The sequence below is a fragment of the Cygnus atratus genome, chromosome 1 (genome assembly GCF_013377495.2).
Source record: "Cygnus atratus isolate AKBS03 ecotype Queensland, Australia chromosome 1, CAtr_DNAZoo_HiC_assembly, whole genome shotgun sequence".
Lineage (NCBI taxonomy): Eukaryota > Metazoa > Chordata > Aves > Anseriformes > Anatidae > Cygnus > Cygnus atratus.
Window position 1 is genome coordinate 2,137,444 of NC_066362.1, and position 16,285 is coordinate 2,153,728.

The following is a 16,285-nucleotide window of genomic DNA, read 5'->3' on the forward strand; positions in this document are numbered from 1 at the left end:
GATGCAGACTTTATGAGAGCTTGTCAAAAGGAAAAGAGTTAGGATTCGCCTGCAAGAAACATTCATTCTTGCTGTTGACAGATATAAAGTACTAAATGTCAACAGCAAGGAACTCGTCAACTAAATGTCTTCTAAACACTCATTAAACCAGGGGGAGAAAAAAAATTCAGTAGGTGGGTGTCAAATTGCTCCCTTAAGATTTTGTTGCGTGCGATTGAGGTCAACTGAAGTAAACAGTGAGTGTATGAAAAGTTGCATCAAGCACCTGTCACATTCAAGGACAAGTATTAATGATTCCAAAATAAAGACGTGAATATTAAGCAGCACGATGACTACTGGTACCATAAGGAGAAGCAGCAGTCGAGACCTCCTGATTTGAGCCCCATTTGCCTTGTTTCACTGCAGACCTTGCAGGAAGGCACGATCTCCCTGCCTCAGTAGCCTTGCTCAGTAAAGAGAGAATACTGCCTACCTTGCAGAAGCAAGATTTAGATGAGCTAAGTGGTATTTCCCCCCTCTTTTTGAAGATAAGGGGTGTCTGAATGCAAGACTTAAACTATGCATGAAACCTGGATAGTTATATTCTGAAGGGGTCACCGGCATTAAAAGTGTGCAAATGATGTTTTCCTGTGTACGTAAGAGCATCTTGGATTTAAATCTTTTTTTTCCTTAACCCCTTCTCCTCTGAATATTATTCATTGGGAAATACAGACTTTAGTCAGTCAGTATTATTTTATAAGTTCCATCTCCTACCTTGAGAGTCAGTTTTATTGATTTCTCTAAAATCGAGTCCCTCGCTTTCAAAAAGCTAAAAACATCAGCTCTCATTATTTACCATTATCTGCGCCCTAAGAGTATTTGACATTTTCCACCTACTTCAATAATAATATATTACTCTTAGACTGATAAAACGCCACACATTTTTCTTAACCATCCTGGTATCATTTAACATACCCTCAACATACTAAAAGTAACTAACAAACTAATCAAATTCTCACACTCCTTTTGCTTCCAAAGTAACACATTCTGCAGTATCAAATATTAATTTTATAGTATATCACTGTAAGATATTACAGCATATTTTAAAATTAAATTAGCTGTTTACTATTACAGCTGTAAAACTAACTAATAAGAGGGATTATCAGTGACATACACATGTTCTTAATTATACGCACAGCTTCGTATCAATTACAGGTATGCAGCTACGAACACTGCTCAACTGCAGCAACAGTTGATGTCCGCAAAGGCCAAAAGGACTTAGATGCCCCCTGGGAGCTGCCAAGGTCTTTGCCATTGCTTCTTAACATTTTGAAAATAAACAGAGGATTAAAACTCTACATAAAGTACCTTTCATCTTGACATATCCTGTATTAAATAGCAGCTTGACATGATTATTTCTAAAGTATGGAAAGCTAAGACGCTACTGTTTAAACATATGTACCTGCATGTACGTATATATCCTGTATATCGTGTACATCCCTCCCAAGGACAGGTTACCAGTGGAGTCTCAAATGTGACCTTCAGCAGTTTAGAGCAGATTGCCACCAGCTGGTGAGGAGCAACACTGGTATCAACAAGCAGCAAAAGAAAATTACTATTCTCCATGACTATTCCCTAAAGCATTAATTTTATTTATTAAAAAGAGCCATCACTCTTTTTTCACTGTTAATACAGACGAAAGAAAATTAAATTCCAAAAATGTTAACAGTTGAAAAGCTACTGCTGTAAACGACAAGGACCAACCAGTTTAAACGAACATAATCATTCAATTGTTAAATTAAATTGTCAAACTGTATATTGCCTGTCCCCCCTACTCCCAACCTCTGAGCAGTCTGATATAATGGGAATTGGCAAACTTTGCAATGCCCTGGAGCACTGCACACAACTGAGTGTTAAACTTCAGTCTTTGCACCTCAAACATCATCACTGGAGTGAAATCAGTAGGGTTTTTGTTGTTGTCGTTTGGCTGGATTTTTTTGGTACGCAAATCAACACTTCATTTTCACTTTCTTACTGTCCACACTTTGAAATCGAAGATTCTATGAAGGCAGGGATTACAGTATTGCTGACACGGTGTACTTGTTCCCATCTGGCAAAGAGTGAAACACTATGACAGACACTGCCTGGTCGAGAGAGAGGTAAAGGGTGCCAGGTGCCAAGTCAATTTAGCCATTCTAGAGCCCTTCTTCACAAGGATACAGTTTCATGAAGAAATGACTGCTTCTTCCGAATCAATGAACACTTTGCTTTCTCTTCCATCCCACAACCCTTTTAATTGCTGCTTGATCTTAATGAAGTGTGGCTGATACTAATAAATAGATACCCTTGCGGCTTTAATACCCAATATCCAAACAACGTTCAACTGCATTAGCATCAGCGGTGCTTTCACAATTCAAAATGCCATCATCCCCTCCATCTCGAGCCCCTCCTGTCCCTCCCCCTTAAGCCTCAAGACTGCAGACATCTGTTCTTCAATTGTCTGGTAATAAACATACTCTATAAAGCATATGTAAAATGATTATTACCCTGAAGAGCCAAGTGCCTTTCAAATGCCAGCTGAAACAAATAAACAACAAAAAAAAACCAACCACCAAACAAATGTTACAACAGACATCACTCAGGCTGTTCAATATTCCACAACGTAAGGGCTTCAGCATTGGTCCCACACGTTTCCTTCCTCCAACGGGAGACGTCAGTCCACAGACCAGTAACACCAGCGCTTCAACGATCCGGGCAGATGCTGGTTAGCAGTGAAGGATGAAGAAAGCAACCGGACTCTTTTGGTAACTTTTATACTTTGACACCTCCCGCAATATGTAATTAAGGAGAATCAGATGTGTGTTCCTCTTCAATTTGTAAATGCAATTAGTTTTCATATGTAGTTAGTAAAATCTATTCCCAGGAATCATCTCCACTAGAATACCCACTTGTCTTCCAAAAATTCGCTATTCATTCATTATGTGTGTGGTGGTGTCATTATACCCTGGTAATTAATCTGGGGCCTGGTGAATCTCAGTTGTCCTAGTGGAAATTAAGGGCCCACATCCCAAACGACATAACGACTCATTTCCCAACTCCGGCTTGTTGCTCTAAATGAATTTGAGGAAAGGCAGATTTTGAAAACCACTTGGATGTATCTGCCCTTCGACTCTCTGTGGTTGTAGGTAAGAGTTCCTCTAAATGAACTTTTGTTACTGGAGACACAGGCACCAACGTGCAGCCCACTGAATGCCTGCCGACTCCTGAGTTCTTCAAAAGGGGTCTGGATCCAAGCTCAGTCTCAGTTTGCAAACAAAAAAGGATCCAAAATAAGGCTATTATAACCAGTAAACTTAGCTCTTCAATTCTGTAACTCTCTGATGTGATGGAAAATGACACTTTTCTATCAGTAGCACAAAGAGATTAATTCAGACTGATGAATATGAATGCTCTGGTTACAACTCTCCACTTCACATTACTCTGCTGAATTACATTTTAAAGCCACCACTTAAAGTGATGCTTAGGCTTTAAATCATCACACCAATGTCTGGTTTCCCAGTGATCCAGTTAGCTTAATACTTTTAAGAAGCACTCAGCATCCTAATAAAATCAGCTAGTCCATACAGTGTTAAAACTTCCCTGCCAACGTACTTATGTGAACTTGATAAAAATAAGAAAAAAATCTTCTAAATAAAATATCGATCATTTTGAATTCAAAACAGATTCATTTTAAGCCTGTACTGGCAACATCGATGAAAGATGATTGAGACGGGCCATAAGCAGCCTCGAAAACAAATGGAAAATAAAGCAAGTGAAAACTTCACACCTCTGCAGCAATTACCTCCTGGAGAGCTTGACACTTAATACAATAATGCCTAGAAAAGGGTGGCAAAGATCTAACCAAGAAGCAATAGACACATAAGATGATGTGACAGAAATTATCGCACGTATCGATATTTTAGCAAATCCCCCATACTCAGCATTTACAAATGACAGCCAGCACCATACAGCCAATTTTAACAGGAGTCAGTGGTTATGCCAGTCTGTGGGGTAGGACAGGTCACTGCTATTGACTCCCATCAGGAACAGAATTCCCTAAAAGCACTTATTGCCCAAAGAAATCCAGTGCTATGCTCTGTGGATTATTAAGGTAGGTAAAAATCACATTTTAGAAGTTTCTACATTCTTCACCTACAGACAAACTCATCCCATTCAACAGTAAGAAAAAGGTAAGCTAGATCATGGAGTATTTTCCTTTTCTCCATGCAGTTATTGATGCACCACTCAACACACGAAAGTGAAGATGTTGCAGATGGTTAGTAAGAAAAATATATTGTACGCAGATACCTTAATCTTGATGTAATTATTTTTTATGAAGCAAATTATTTCTACTGCCTATCTTGCAAGCTGGTATTGAAAGTGAAGTGTTTGTGAGGAGTGCTATTTAAAGCAGAGCACTCATGTTTGACTAGGATGGCAAAAACAGAGGAAAAAAATGAAGCAGAGAAGCAAACAGAAAGCAAAAAGCATCTCACCAGTTTCTAAATCAATGTGAAGCAACTCATCAATAAAAATAAGAGTATTCCCACCCCCCTCTGAGCTCGAAAGAAGCCTGCAAATTCATTTAAGATGAAGGGACCAAATTCTATGTCCTAGTGGTAATCTTGAATAGCTTATTGCATCTTAACCACACCTCCTTTTCTGACAATAAAATAGTTGAAAAACATACATTATGGCCTAGGAAAATAATTTTCAGCATATTTCTTTCATTTCAAAAGACATTGGTGTTGAAATAAAATGCACTTATGAAATTATCATTATAGGCATCCACCAATAAATGAAGAGCGTACAGTACACACAACCCTTTTTTCTAGGGAAGATCTGAAACACTGTAACGAATTTTAGTACGTCACATATTTTAATGTCTTCACAACCGGTGCTGTTCTAAAGATTATTGAAATATCTGGTGTCATGACACCAAAAATTTACATTTGCAGAATTAATGCACTTTCCCTCTGCATTTTTAAGTCACAAGAAGTCACAACTGACCAGTTCTCAGCTGTTGAGATGACACTCAGAATAACCTTGCTCTCATGACCAGATTCCAGTTTCTTGTCTTTATTACTCTTTTATTATTGCTTGCTTTTAGTGCTGGAGAAAAAACGCCCTGTTGGTTGACTGACTCATGATAATGACTAAGGCAAACAGAGCAAAGGAGGGAAGTGCTCTCTGAAGATGCTAGCCCTGAATAGGAAAGGACACGTCTGATGATAAAGAAAAGCCATGCAAGGAAAAAGCAGAGGTGGAAGACTGACGTTAACTGAGCAAAAAAGTCATATTATTTAATTCCAGCAAAAACTAAGAAAATGAACTGCTAGACTGCGAAGTAAAAAGAGCAAAATTACAGCACCAGAGGTGAGCAACTTGGTGAGAGGTGATGTGTTATAGACTTGTTTAAAGTTCCAGCAGTCCTTGGTAAGCTATGAATTTCTGTGATTTTAGTAACTGGCACAGCACTTTAGACCAGGCATTTAATTTGCAGTCCATAGACCGTAATTGTTTATCAAAGAATGAACTTACCTTGCAGTTCATAAAGTATCCTTCTGACTTTTTAATAAGCATAATGGACAAATAGGTAAGTGATAAATAACTTCTGACAGGCTGCAACTAAACTTTTCCCTGCGTGGGCCAATAATAAATTGCACTGTTCAATGGAAAGGGGTTGCCCAGGCAAGCAGTCCCACTGGAGCTCTAGCTTATCTTGAAAAAGATGAAACAAGCACTGGTGACAAGGTCAGCTAGCGTTTACTTCTTAAACATGTGCACAACAGCTTTACAAGCCCAAAAATACATACAGAAATTGCTGGGAGGTGTTACCACAGAACCCGCAATGTGCCCATAAATAAAGTAGGTTAATTCCATTTATTCTAATTATTTACATCTGTAGAAATAGAAGAAATATGCAGAAAGTCTCACTTACCTGAGGAGTGGATGAAAGATGATGGTTATGTTTCTGGCTCCTGGTTTGCAGACAAACTTGGATCCTCCACCTTCAATTAAGTTATCATCCGGTCCTCCTGGAAAATAACACATAAGTTGTTTAACAGAATCCGAACATCCCTTGATTTTTAGATACTAAGTGATAATTAAACATTTAGACATGTCTGTAAATGTTATTATATTTAACACTACTCTCAAGAGTCCATTTGGGGCTCTCAAGAGTCCATTTCCTGCAGTGAGTCTTGTAATTTCCTAGCAGAAGACTCCATCGCCCAAGTGAAAGTTGCGTACAAACAGGCTCTCAGCTATGGAGAAATAAATGTGCTGTGTTTGGCGCACTCTTGGGAAGTAGAACAAGCTCAGAGAGTGTAATTTATACACCTCAGGTCCAGACTGCAGAGTTTCAAGTGGCATGAAACAGCCACCTTCATGTCATCACAGCAGAAGCAAAGTCACTTCCATAAGGCAGCTCCTAACACCAAGATACTCTAAATCAGGATACTGAGACAGGAGAAAGGGGGGAGAACAAATACTCCCTCTAAATCTCAATTTCTTAGAACTCTTGCATCTCCTGAGACCAATGAAGACTACTTGTTGCCCTTCCAGAAGGGCACGTTTTTAAGAGAACAGGTCTGATGCCTCTCATATTAGCATAAAAAAAAATCTGATTCTGAAATTAGTAGCAATTCACCATACAATGCCCCTGTATTTTTGGTCACAAAACTCAGACAATTTTCTTACTGGTATCATCTGACAAATAACCCTATCAACTAAGTTTTTGGACTAAAATCCCAAAAATAACCCAAAATACAAACTTGGGCAAAGTCTCTATCCCAAACGTTATTAAGCCATTTTTATTTTGCATGTGAACTCTCCTTAATGATTGAATAATAATAAATACAGAACCTAATCACATTACTGTGATAGCTTTATAGGCAGGAAAATGACAAAGTACTTGAAATCAAAAACAACACCAACAGATTATTGAATTTTTTGACCCTGACATCGGTCTGCCTTGAAACGAGAAGAATGTCTTCAAACTGGAAAGCGCAAGAGAAGGAGGAACACAACCACCGAGTGACTCCGAACCTCTTTCAAAAAGTGAAGTTTATGCACTTCAGGCCATTACCTAAAACCAATCCATTAAGGGAAAAAGAAAAAGGTTTAAAAAAAAAAAAGTTCCTCAGTGAGTTAATTGGCTCTCCTGTTAGCAACCTCACAGCAAGGACTGGTCATCTACGCCAATTCTTCCATACTCTAAAACAGTCCCTCCAGGTCAGGATTGTTCTGTACAAGCTGATGCAGAGCCAAAGATGTTGTTTCTGTGCCTTGGTAAGGGGAAGAGATTAAATTCCCTATGGAATCAACGAGGAAACCAGGGAACACAGAGGACAAATCAACTGTCCGAGGTCCCCAAGTGAATGAAGAACGAAGAGAAGCAGCTCCTTGTGCTTCCTAACTGCCAGGCTGTGGGTGTTTGCCTACAGACACCAGTCTATATGCTGTGCATAGTGCCCTACCTACCCTGTTATATGATCGCTGTATGTGTGTGGCCGTGGAGGCTGCTTAGATGCACTCCCCAAGCAAACCATGTGTACCTGTGCTCGCTATATGGCTGTGAGCTGACAGCTCCCCAGGCACACAGTTTGGACATGGGGCTTCTTGGTACTTGCCACGTTAACTTAAGGTTTCATGAAACACGAAGAAACAGCTAAGGACCGAGTTTATAACACTTTACTGAATGCAGCTAGAGAGACCTCAAAAAAAAAAAAAAAAGGGAAGAAAAGGATGTTCAAGAATTTCAATTTTCATCCAAAAAAGTTAACTTGCACAATGTGACTGTTTAATCGTGGAAGAAAAGAGGCAAAACTTCTAGGAAAAGAAAGTTATCTGCTTCCCCTATTAACGTCACACCCTGCAATTTCCAGCGGGGTCTGTCTCTTAACAGGCTTATTGAGGAATTCATCCAAGCATGAACTACTGAGGCAGGAAGAAGGAAATCCGGGCTCAAATTAAGGACGGGTGTTATTCTTGTTACATCAAGTCACCCCGCGCTAATCAATATTATTGACTGGCACGAACTCCTTAGTGAGGAATGAAGCCATCTGTCTTTTCTACTTGGCCACATTATGCAAGATGTGAGAAGAACAGCGCACCAGCCCTGACAGAAAAATATGCTTTGTATCTTCTCAGCTCTTAGCTTTCAATTAATAATAACGAAGGCTCCGTATGTAGGTGTAAGCCACAAGGGAAAGTAATTGTGTTTGTATTCAAATATTTTACCTTGAAAAATCACACAGAGATGTAAATCCTATTCCCGATGATGCCCCGTACATAACAATAACACCGCAAGAGGTACGGCAGCCTGCACAGCACCTCCTACCTTTACACCCCTCGACGCTGCCATCATGTGCCTATGGACCCCAAATTGCATCTCAACTGCCCAATGTTAGCACAACCCTACTCATGCCCAGCTGTCACATGGAGGTGCAGTGCTGTTGTTTACCACAATTTGCTGTGTTTTGTCATGATAACACTTGGAGAAAAGCCCAAATCGGAGCAAAAAAAGAGCTTACAATGGCATCGTCTGCATGTTCACATGGATATCTCTAGTACCTGCTGGCACCAAGGGCTGAAACGCGCCGTAATGTTGACTGACCAATGTGATACCCCCCATGCAGACAATGTCCCAGACCAGGCTCTGTGCTGTAGACCCAACAGACACGTCCATAAAAAATACACTCTTAATACCCCTTCATCCTTATGGATTCCTACCAAGAACATCTCTTGCAGGGAGGTCAATTATCATTCATCCGACCTACGGAGAAACCAATGACTCCCGACCAGGTGGCTGTAGAGAAAACAGGTAGAAAATGAAGGAAGAGAGGGAAAAACACCTGTTTTTTGGAGTATTTTTTCCCCTTTTCAAGATGATTATCAGCCAGGCAGGTTGCTTAGTCTCTGGACCAAACAAGAGCTAAGCACGCAAACACGGTACCGCTGGGTTGTCCCAAACACACGCCATGTCCACACGAGCAGACTCCAAGAAAACGATCCACCTCATTAGGGAAAGGGAGCTGTACAGCCTAATTCCCAGGGAGCACTGAAGATTTTAAGCTGCATGTAAGCGCTCAGCTTTATTGCCATGACAGCTCACCATAAGCACTGACTACAGGGCTAGCCATCCATGCTCGCAGATGTACAACATCCCGATGCACGCAGCTCTCCAATAACCATCTGGACCAGGCGTACATCATTGCTTCAGCAATGCCACACCACACAACTCTTTCATTTGTATTGCAGGGCTGTTGTTTTTTTTTTTTTAGTTTAAGGCAAGAAATTATAACAGCCACATTTCATAGGCACTAGAAAAAAAAACACTAAACGTTTCACAGCTGTCAAAGTACTATTGTTGTAGCTGTTCCTTCTTAAGAGCACCGGCTTGCTGATTTAATCTGTCTGGTAATAAATTATGAGACCAAAAAAGAAGAAAAACGTTGAGGTGAAGTGAGATTTGTCATGGAGCTAATGACATCCTCACGCTGTGCTAGCAATGAAGTGTGCCCACCTGAATGCCACTGTGAGCGGGAGTCAGAGACGGGGCCATTAGGAGCGCAGCTGAACGGTTCTGAAATGGAGCCGAAAATGTCATGCTTCAGTATGAAAAAACAAGATTACCAAGAAAGCCAGAAACTCTGCACCCATTTTGAGTCTGAACAAACATTAACACTGCTTCAAGTTTCCATTCTGCCTGGTGTTTTTCTGGGGGAAATGTTCGCCATGGATTCCCCCAGTTTTAGTGCTGACACCCTGTTATCTGCAGACATGGCAGGTCTCAAAATGACAACATCAAGTTTCCTCGCCCCAGAAAGACAACAATGGGTACTTTGTTCTATCCAGAAGAAGAGGTAAAAGAAAGAAGACATTTTTATTAAATTAGGACAAAAGGTATTGCGACTTCTTGAAGGTATTCAGATATTTATAGAATTTCCCAGGAACGTTACGCTTTGCTGATCCATTATGGCAACTCAAACAGTTCAGCATCAATATATATAATTTTTAATTGACCAGGTTGGGAGGTTTTTTCTGCCATGAAGTTACTCCAGCTCAAAGCTGTCTACAACAATTTGAAGTCTACCTGTATTTCCCTAATTTACTCTTTTCAGAAAACATACTGAAGCCCATGATAACAATGCTGAGGATTAATAGCGCTCTTCAGGAAGCGTCTCAATGTGCTTCGCAAATGCATTAAAGTACTCTTCAATATTCTTATGCCTGTTGTGTACGCTGAAGCAGCGAAGAAGCCATATCTTAAGTTAGATGGCCCACAACTCACACTGCAAAAGGTTCCCTGGCACTCCCTGATGCTGACCCACAACTTTGCAATCAGTGCAATGCTCACTACCTCCTCTAACCAAGGACTGCCATGTTCAAGGAAAAGGCTTGATCCTAACTTGAAACGAAAAAAAAAAAAAAAGCTCAGACATCCTGCAATTCCCTCATTTCTCATCACCATCCCTGGGGGTGTTCAAGGAAAAGTTGGACGTGGAGCTTCGGGACATTGTTTAGTGGGTGACAGCGGTGGTAGGGGGATGGTTGGACCAAATGATCTTGGAGGGCTCTTCCAGCCTTAATGATTCTATGAAACAGAAAAAGGAAATAATAGTGTTTATACTTTTCCTAATTTCTTCTTATTGAAACAATTTTCTCCATAAAGGTCCAAGATTTAATGCAAGTTATTACTCTTCAACATCCCGTTTAAAGACGAATCACATCCCCCTCACTCTCTTGATACGTTCCTTGAAGGACATTGACACATCAGAGAGGAGGTAGCTCAGCATCTGGGAAGAGGCTCCTTGCACCTTTTAAAATCAGTTCTTCTCATAGTAAGAAAGTTGGTGGGTTTGTTTTTTGTTCTTTTCAAACAAGGGAGGGAAAGCTCTCTCTGCCTCTAATAAGGGTACTTGAAGAGGGTGAGATTTCTTACACTTTGTGTTCTGCAATGTCACTGCAGAGCACCATAAAATGTTACCTAATTGTTTTGGAGCCACGTCTGTCATAAAGCATTTCATCCTCAGCCCCGATACACTTTAAATCCTAGCAGGAAGAAAGATTTTCCCTGTCCTTAGTGAGTAAGTAAATCGGGCCTAAAACATCCAGGATACGCTAATCTAGTCCCAATGGAAACCACAGCCACCCAAAACCCATGAGTACCATTAGCTAGCCTGGGCAAATCTTTCCTATTTCCTCTCTTCCCCTCCTATCCCGTCTCAGCACAGGACAACTTCATTTATTTCTCTGCAAGTGCAAACTTTTCAGCTAAACAAGTTACAGGCACGTAGCGAACAATTCTTCAGCACCTCTCTGTGATCAAAGTGCCTTTCCTAGCGAGCCACTTCACGTTAATCTATGCAACCATAAAAAGAATATGAAAAAAAAATACAGGCTTTGAAGCCACAACAATCAAGCAATCAACACAGCTTGCAAATCAATGCCGCCTCCTCCATCCTGAGCATCCGAGCAAACTTTTATAGGAGAAAAGGAAGCGGTTTAGATGGTACGGTCCTTCCCAAAAGTTCTTGATTATGTGGAGATCGACAGCATAGCTATTACCTGGGTATCATCTTCAAGGTATGGAAATAATTTTATTTAGCATGAAAGGGAAGAAAGCCCAAAGACAGCAAAGCAGGTTATTAGAAAACAGAGCTCAACAGAAAAGAACGATTGATCTGTGCTATTATGGAACAATAAGAATGGGGCTTCATAAACAGCCTCCTCCTTTTTCATATTTTTGTGCATTAGGGCTCAATTGTCTCACAACTGCATCTCCTGAAAACTGCATCTCCTGAAAAAAGCCACACACGAGCGTCAAGTTCCCTTTTTACTCTCCTGATTCACAGCGGTGATTCAATGGGTTGGTAACTATCTTCATGTTGGTTTTAGAAAGAAGCAGACAATTATCTTCTCTGCAGTTCTTTGGCATGTCTTGAGTCATCCAAGTTGAGTTTTTCAAACTGCTCCAAGGTACCTGCTTTAGGCAGGAAGTAAGGGCTCAGCCACCAGCTCTCCTGCGATGTGCTTTCCCATGGGATAGAAACGAGGCATTTAACCGTCCTACACCACCAGGAGGGAAGTGATGGGGCAGGATCCGGTCCGTCCCTTCCGTCTCCAGCCTTCCCCTGTGGAACAAAGCACATAGGGCATCCTGCCCCTAAAATAAACTTTGTCAGGGCTTCAAGCACCTTGACTGCCAGTCCTATAAGTAGAGTGGCAGAACCTAGGTCGGTCTTCCCTGAAACCAAGTAGGTTTAACCAGGTGAACAAACAAAATATCTACTAGAAGCCCCAGAAGTGCCCAGCCCCATACTCTGAACAGCTCGTGATCGAATGCCAGCTCTGCGGAAAATAATCAGAAAAATGCCAAATCCACAGCACCTTCCTTCTGAACAACCACCATCTTTGAAGCCTTATACTGTTATTTAAAATACCGTTTGACAGACAGCCTTGAAACACGGCACTTTCCCACTGGTGTAGGTCAACATGAGGTTAATGCTTTCTGTTTCTGAGCCGTGTTCTCTTCCCTCCTTGCCGGACTCCTATGAACCGTGTGAGGTAGCTGTGATGGGGCTGCCAACGCATCTGGAACTGAAACTCAGCGCTGCAAATAATACAGTGAAGCAAAGGTTATGTATAAGTGAACGATGTAAACTTCTCCTGGAAAGCCCTTCAAACATCAACCACTTCAGGACTCCATGGACCAAACGAGAGATCTCATCTTCTAGTGGCATCTAGTGGATTAGTTGAGGCAGACGATTCTGTCTACTCCCGTGATTCAAGGATGTTGCCTCTGTCTTCCTCAGCCTCAAACGGAGGTAGAGAGAGCACTACACAGCTGATAGTTCTGACCACGAGCTACTGGTCCACTGCCACAGCGCGTGAGGATGCTGCTTCCCTCTCTTGCAACAGGAGGGAGGGAGGTGAGATGAAAAAAACATACAAACAAAAAACCAAAAACCTGTCTTATCAAGACATAGAAGAGGAACCTCGGCCAACACTTGATTACTTCCTTGCTTGAGGGAAGAAGCAATTTAAGAAAGGTTTCTGACAAAGGGAAGATTGCATTTCTTGTTTGCTTCTCTTAATTACATGCTCTTTCCTAATCATGGCAGCTGTGAATTTACAGACCAGACCATCAGGAGTAAGGGACTGAGGTTTATAAACACGTAGGCACCCTACCTTCTACCAAAATCAACACAGATCGGAGAGATGATGACGCTGGCACTAGGAGAGATCCAAAAATCAATGGGAATTAGGTGGCTAACTACTTGCGAAATACTGGCTGTCAGTCCTTGGGGCGAGGGCTCTGCAGTGGTAGGAAGGAGCTCTCAGATGATTAACTGCCTCAAAGGACAGTGACTGCTCCCAGCTTCCCGTCTGTCCATCACCTGTCACTGGCACTAAACCCTGCACAGGAGATACCGGCACTGCTGGAGCCAGGCACAAATCCTGCCCCAGCCCCACAGGGGCTGTGTGCCTAGGTCTGCCCAGTTGGCTTGGCAAATATTCTTCTTCTTTGACAGAGAGGTGGGGTGGGAATTGAAAGAGAGATGTGAAGCGAGAGGGGAAAAAAAGCAACAAGAAAACTGACCTTTAAGGTTATAAAGTACATTGCATTTCATTTCTGTACTATTTCTTTCACTGAAAAAGATCTCAGCAATTCTCCCAGCAGCAGAGTTTGGGGCGATGCTCCCTAACATGGGTTGCAGAGCAGCTTTCTAGCCTCAGAAGCTCTCGCTGGAGAAGGACAAGTCTTCTGCAGAAATTTGGGCAGGGCTCCTGGCTGGTTCTAGGTTTGCCCCACAGAGCAATGGGGCTGCTGTGCCAGGGGTCCTGGACAGACAGGGGAGGCCAGGGCTTCCCAAACATGCATCGACCCTGCTTAGAATCATTAAAGAATCATTGCTTGCTTTGGGGTTGGGAACACGACAGTCAGAACAACGATCCCACGCACCCAAAGACTTTAAAATCCCAGCTGAAGTCAAGTCAAGCCTGATGGCTGGATTATCACCAATTCCTCTGTGTTATAAAACTGGGAAAGAAGGGATGAGAGCCATAGCTTGTGGCCTAGTTTGTACAGCACACGCTGCTTCAAACCATGCTGAAGGAAAAGTGATTCCCAAAACAGGAGAGGCCATGCTGGCACACATTGCCTCTCCCGAACCAAAGGGAGCACGAGCACAAGCCTTAACACCACGACCACGGCATTTCTTTTGGTCCAGGTACAAAGTCCCCACCCATGAGAACACACGTTGCTATCAACACCTTAAATAACAATCCAGAAACCAATTTCCAGAAAGCTGATGGAGGTTGTGCTACCCAAATTTCATACAACATCTTTAGAGCAAAGCTTTTATTCCCCTTTCCTAAATCCTTGCTCTCCATTGAGCAGGGGACGTGGCTCCAACTCACCAAACCGCTGCTGGTAGTTTGGGAGCACACCACCCACTCATTGCCTGAAATTTCTCCCTGATCAGCTTTTTTTTTGCTCGCCCCTGACCACCTGCCATCACCCTTCGCTTGCTACGTACCGGGCTCCGGCACAAGAAGCTGATTTGGATGCAGGCACAGAGCTGCTGCACAGACATATTGTTCTGCTGATGTTCCCATGCCCAATCCTTTTACTCTCTCCTATACTGTCTTGTCTGAGATCCAACACCATATGCATTTAAATAAGTTGCTCTTTAATGTTTCAAAACCTGATTTATTAGTTGCTCACACTCCATCTGCCTTGAAAAACTGCACCGTGCCTTCACTTTCACAGCCCGTACAAAAGGTTGAGGTTCAATTTGACTCTACTCTATCATTTGATCAGCGTGTCAGCCACATATGTAAAGTCTCCTTTCAGCTACAGGATTTGTTTTAAATGCATACTTTTCTCCCCCCCCCTCGTTTTTTTCTTTTTTTCTTTTTTTTTTTTTCTTCCCAGGCCACGCAACTCAGCAGCAGGCACTTTGATTAATGTATTTGTCAGCTTGCATATTTACTATTTTGTCGGTTTCCCTAAAACTACTGCGTACAGATGTAAGCTCTTCCAAAGCATGGCTGCTGCGTAAATCCTTATCCAAAGCCAGGAAACATGCTAGAGCTAATGAACTGTGATTACTTACACCCTGCGCTTGCTTTTTAGCTGTTTTCTTCTCAAAGCTTGCTTTCTTTATCTTATCTCCTGTAGCGGCCTCCTATCTGATTTTTTTTTTATATTCGTGACATGTTTTCTTTCAGTTTTAATGTCAGAAGAAAAAAAAAGTGAGCAAACAGAGAGCAAGTGAAATAAGACAAAGGTATGACTTGACATCTAGTCATTTATGGTTTTATATTCCTATAAAATGTTCAAACTCTGAAACCTCCCACATTTCAACCCCCCCCCCTTTTTTTTTTTAATACCTAAAAGCTCACAGCCACCTTAAAGAATAGAATTGGGAGTTATAACAGAGAAATTTGGCGAGGCCGTAGGCTCATAGAACAATGTTGGACAATACTGCACCTCAACCCAACCACTCCTGAGACTTGCTACCCACCCCTCGTGGGCCTGTTACAAGAAATAATGAAATAATGTAAAGCATTGTATGGTCTTCTAGAATTACAGACACACAACTATACATCTGCAGAGACGCCTGTTCAATTTTGTAACACCAGGACACAACAAAGAAACTGAGGACTCAGCAACTGTACACTACAAGGACTACAGCAACCGCTGTGCCGCCCAAGAAAGCCATCATAGACTCATTTTCTACATATTAATGAACGCGTCAGTTCTAATGAAGACAAATTTGCCGATCTTTTGACAAGTCTTGAAAATGTTACAAAGCTGGCATGTGGAGACAAGGCAAAATATATCCTACTTGGTTACTCAACACTGCAACGCCACTATAAATTCGTAACAACAAAAGAATGTCTTTACTCCTCATCTGTGTGTACGCTGGTGTGAATTAATTCATTTCCCAGCAATATGCAGAATGATCCCCACTAATAACGCGGGCTTTCCCCAAGGGAACCGAAACGCCTTGTCCATGCCAGCGCACGAAATGCACAAACCAACTCCCAGCTCCAGCAGAAGCGATCCGATTGCTCAGAGTACGACCTGTCAGGCAGCATTTTTCAACCTGTTCATCCATAATCTCTTTTAGATGGGTTTCCCCACCTCCTTATCCTCCTTGCTTTGTTTCGCCTGAAATTCAATCAAAGATGAATTAGACTTTGGAAAACAAACCAACGCTGCGGCTATTAAGTTGCGCTAGAAATTCCA

At 41.8% G+C, this 16,285-nt stretch overlaps 1 protein-coding gene across 3 annotated transcripts in view; it reads right to left on the bottom strand.

Moving 5' to 3' along the window:
- The window catches only part of EXOC4 (exocyst complex component 4), a 383,044-nt gene that overhangs the window by 196,241 nt on the left and 170,518 nt on the right, over nt 1-16,285 (bottom strand). For 2 of the 3 annotated variants that reach the window (XM_035566622.2, XM_050708396.1), the window contains exon 10: nt 5,960-6,056. In XM_035566622.2, coding sequence (XP_035422515.1) covers nt 5,960-6,056 — 97 coding nt within the window. Of the gene's footprint in view, nt 1-2,092; nt 2,124-5,959; nt 6,057-16,285 lie in introns of those variants that run through there. The other variant, XM_035566625.2, reaches the window with a different exon arrangement.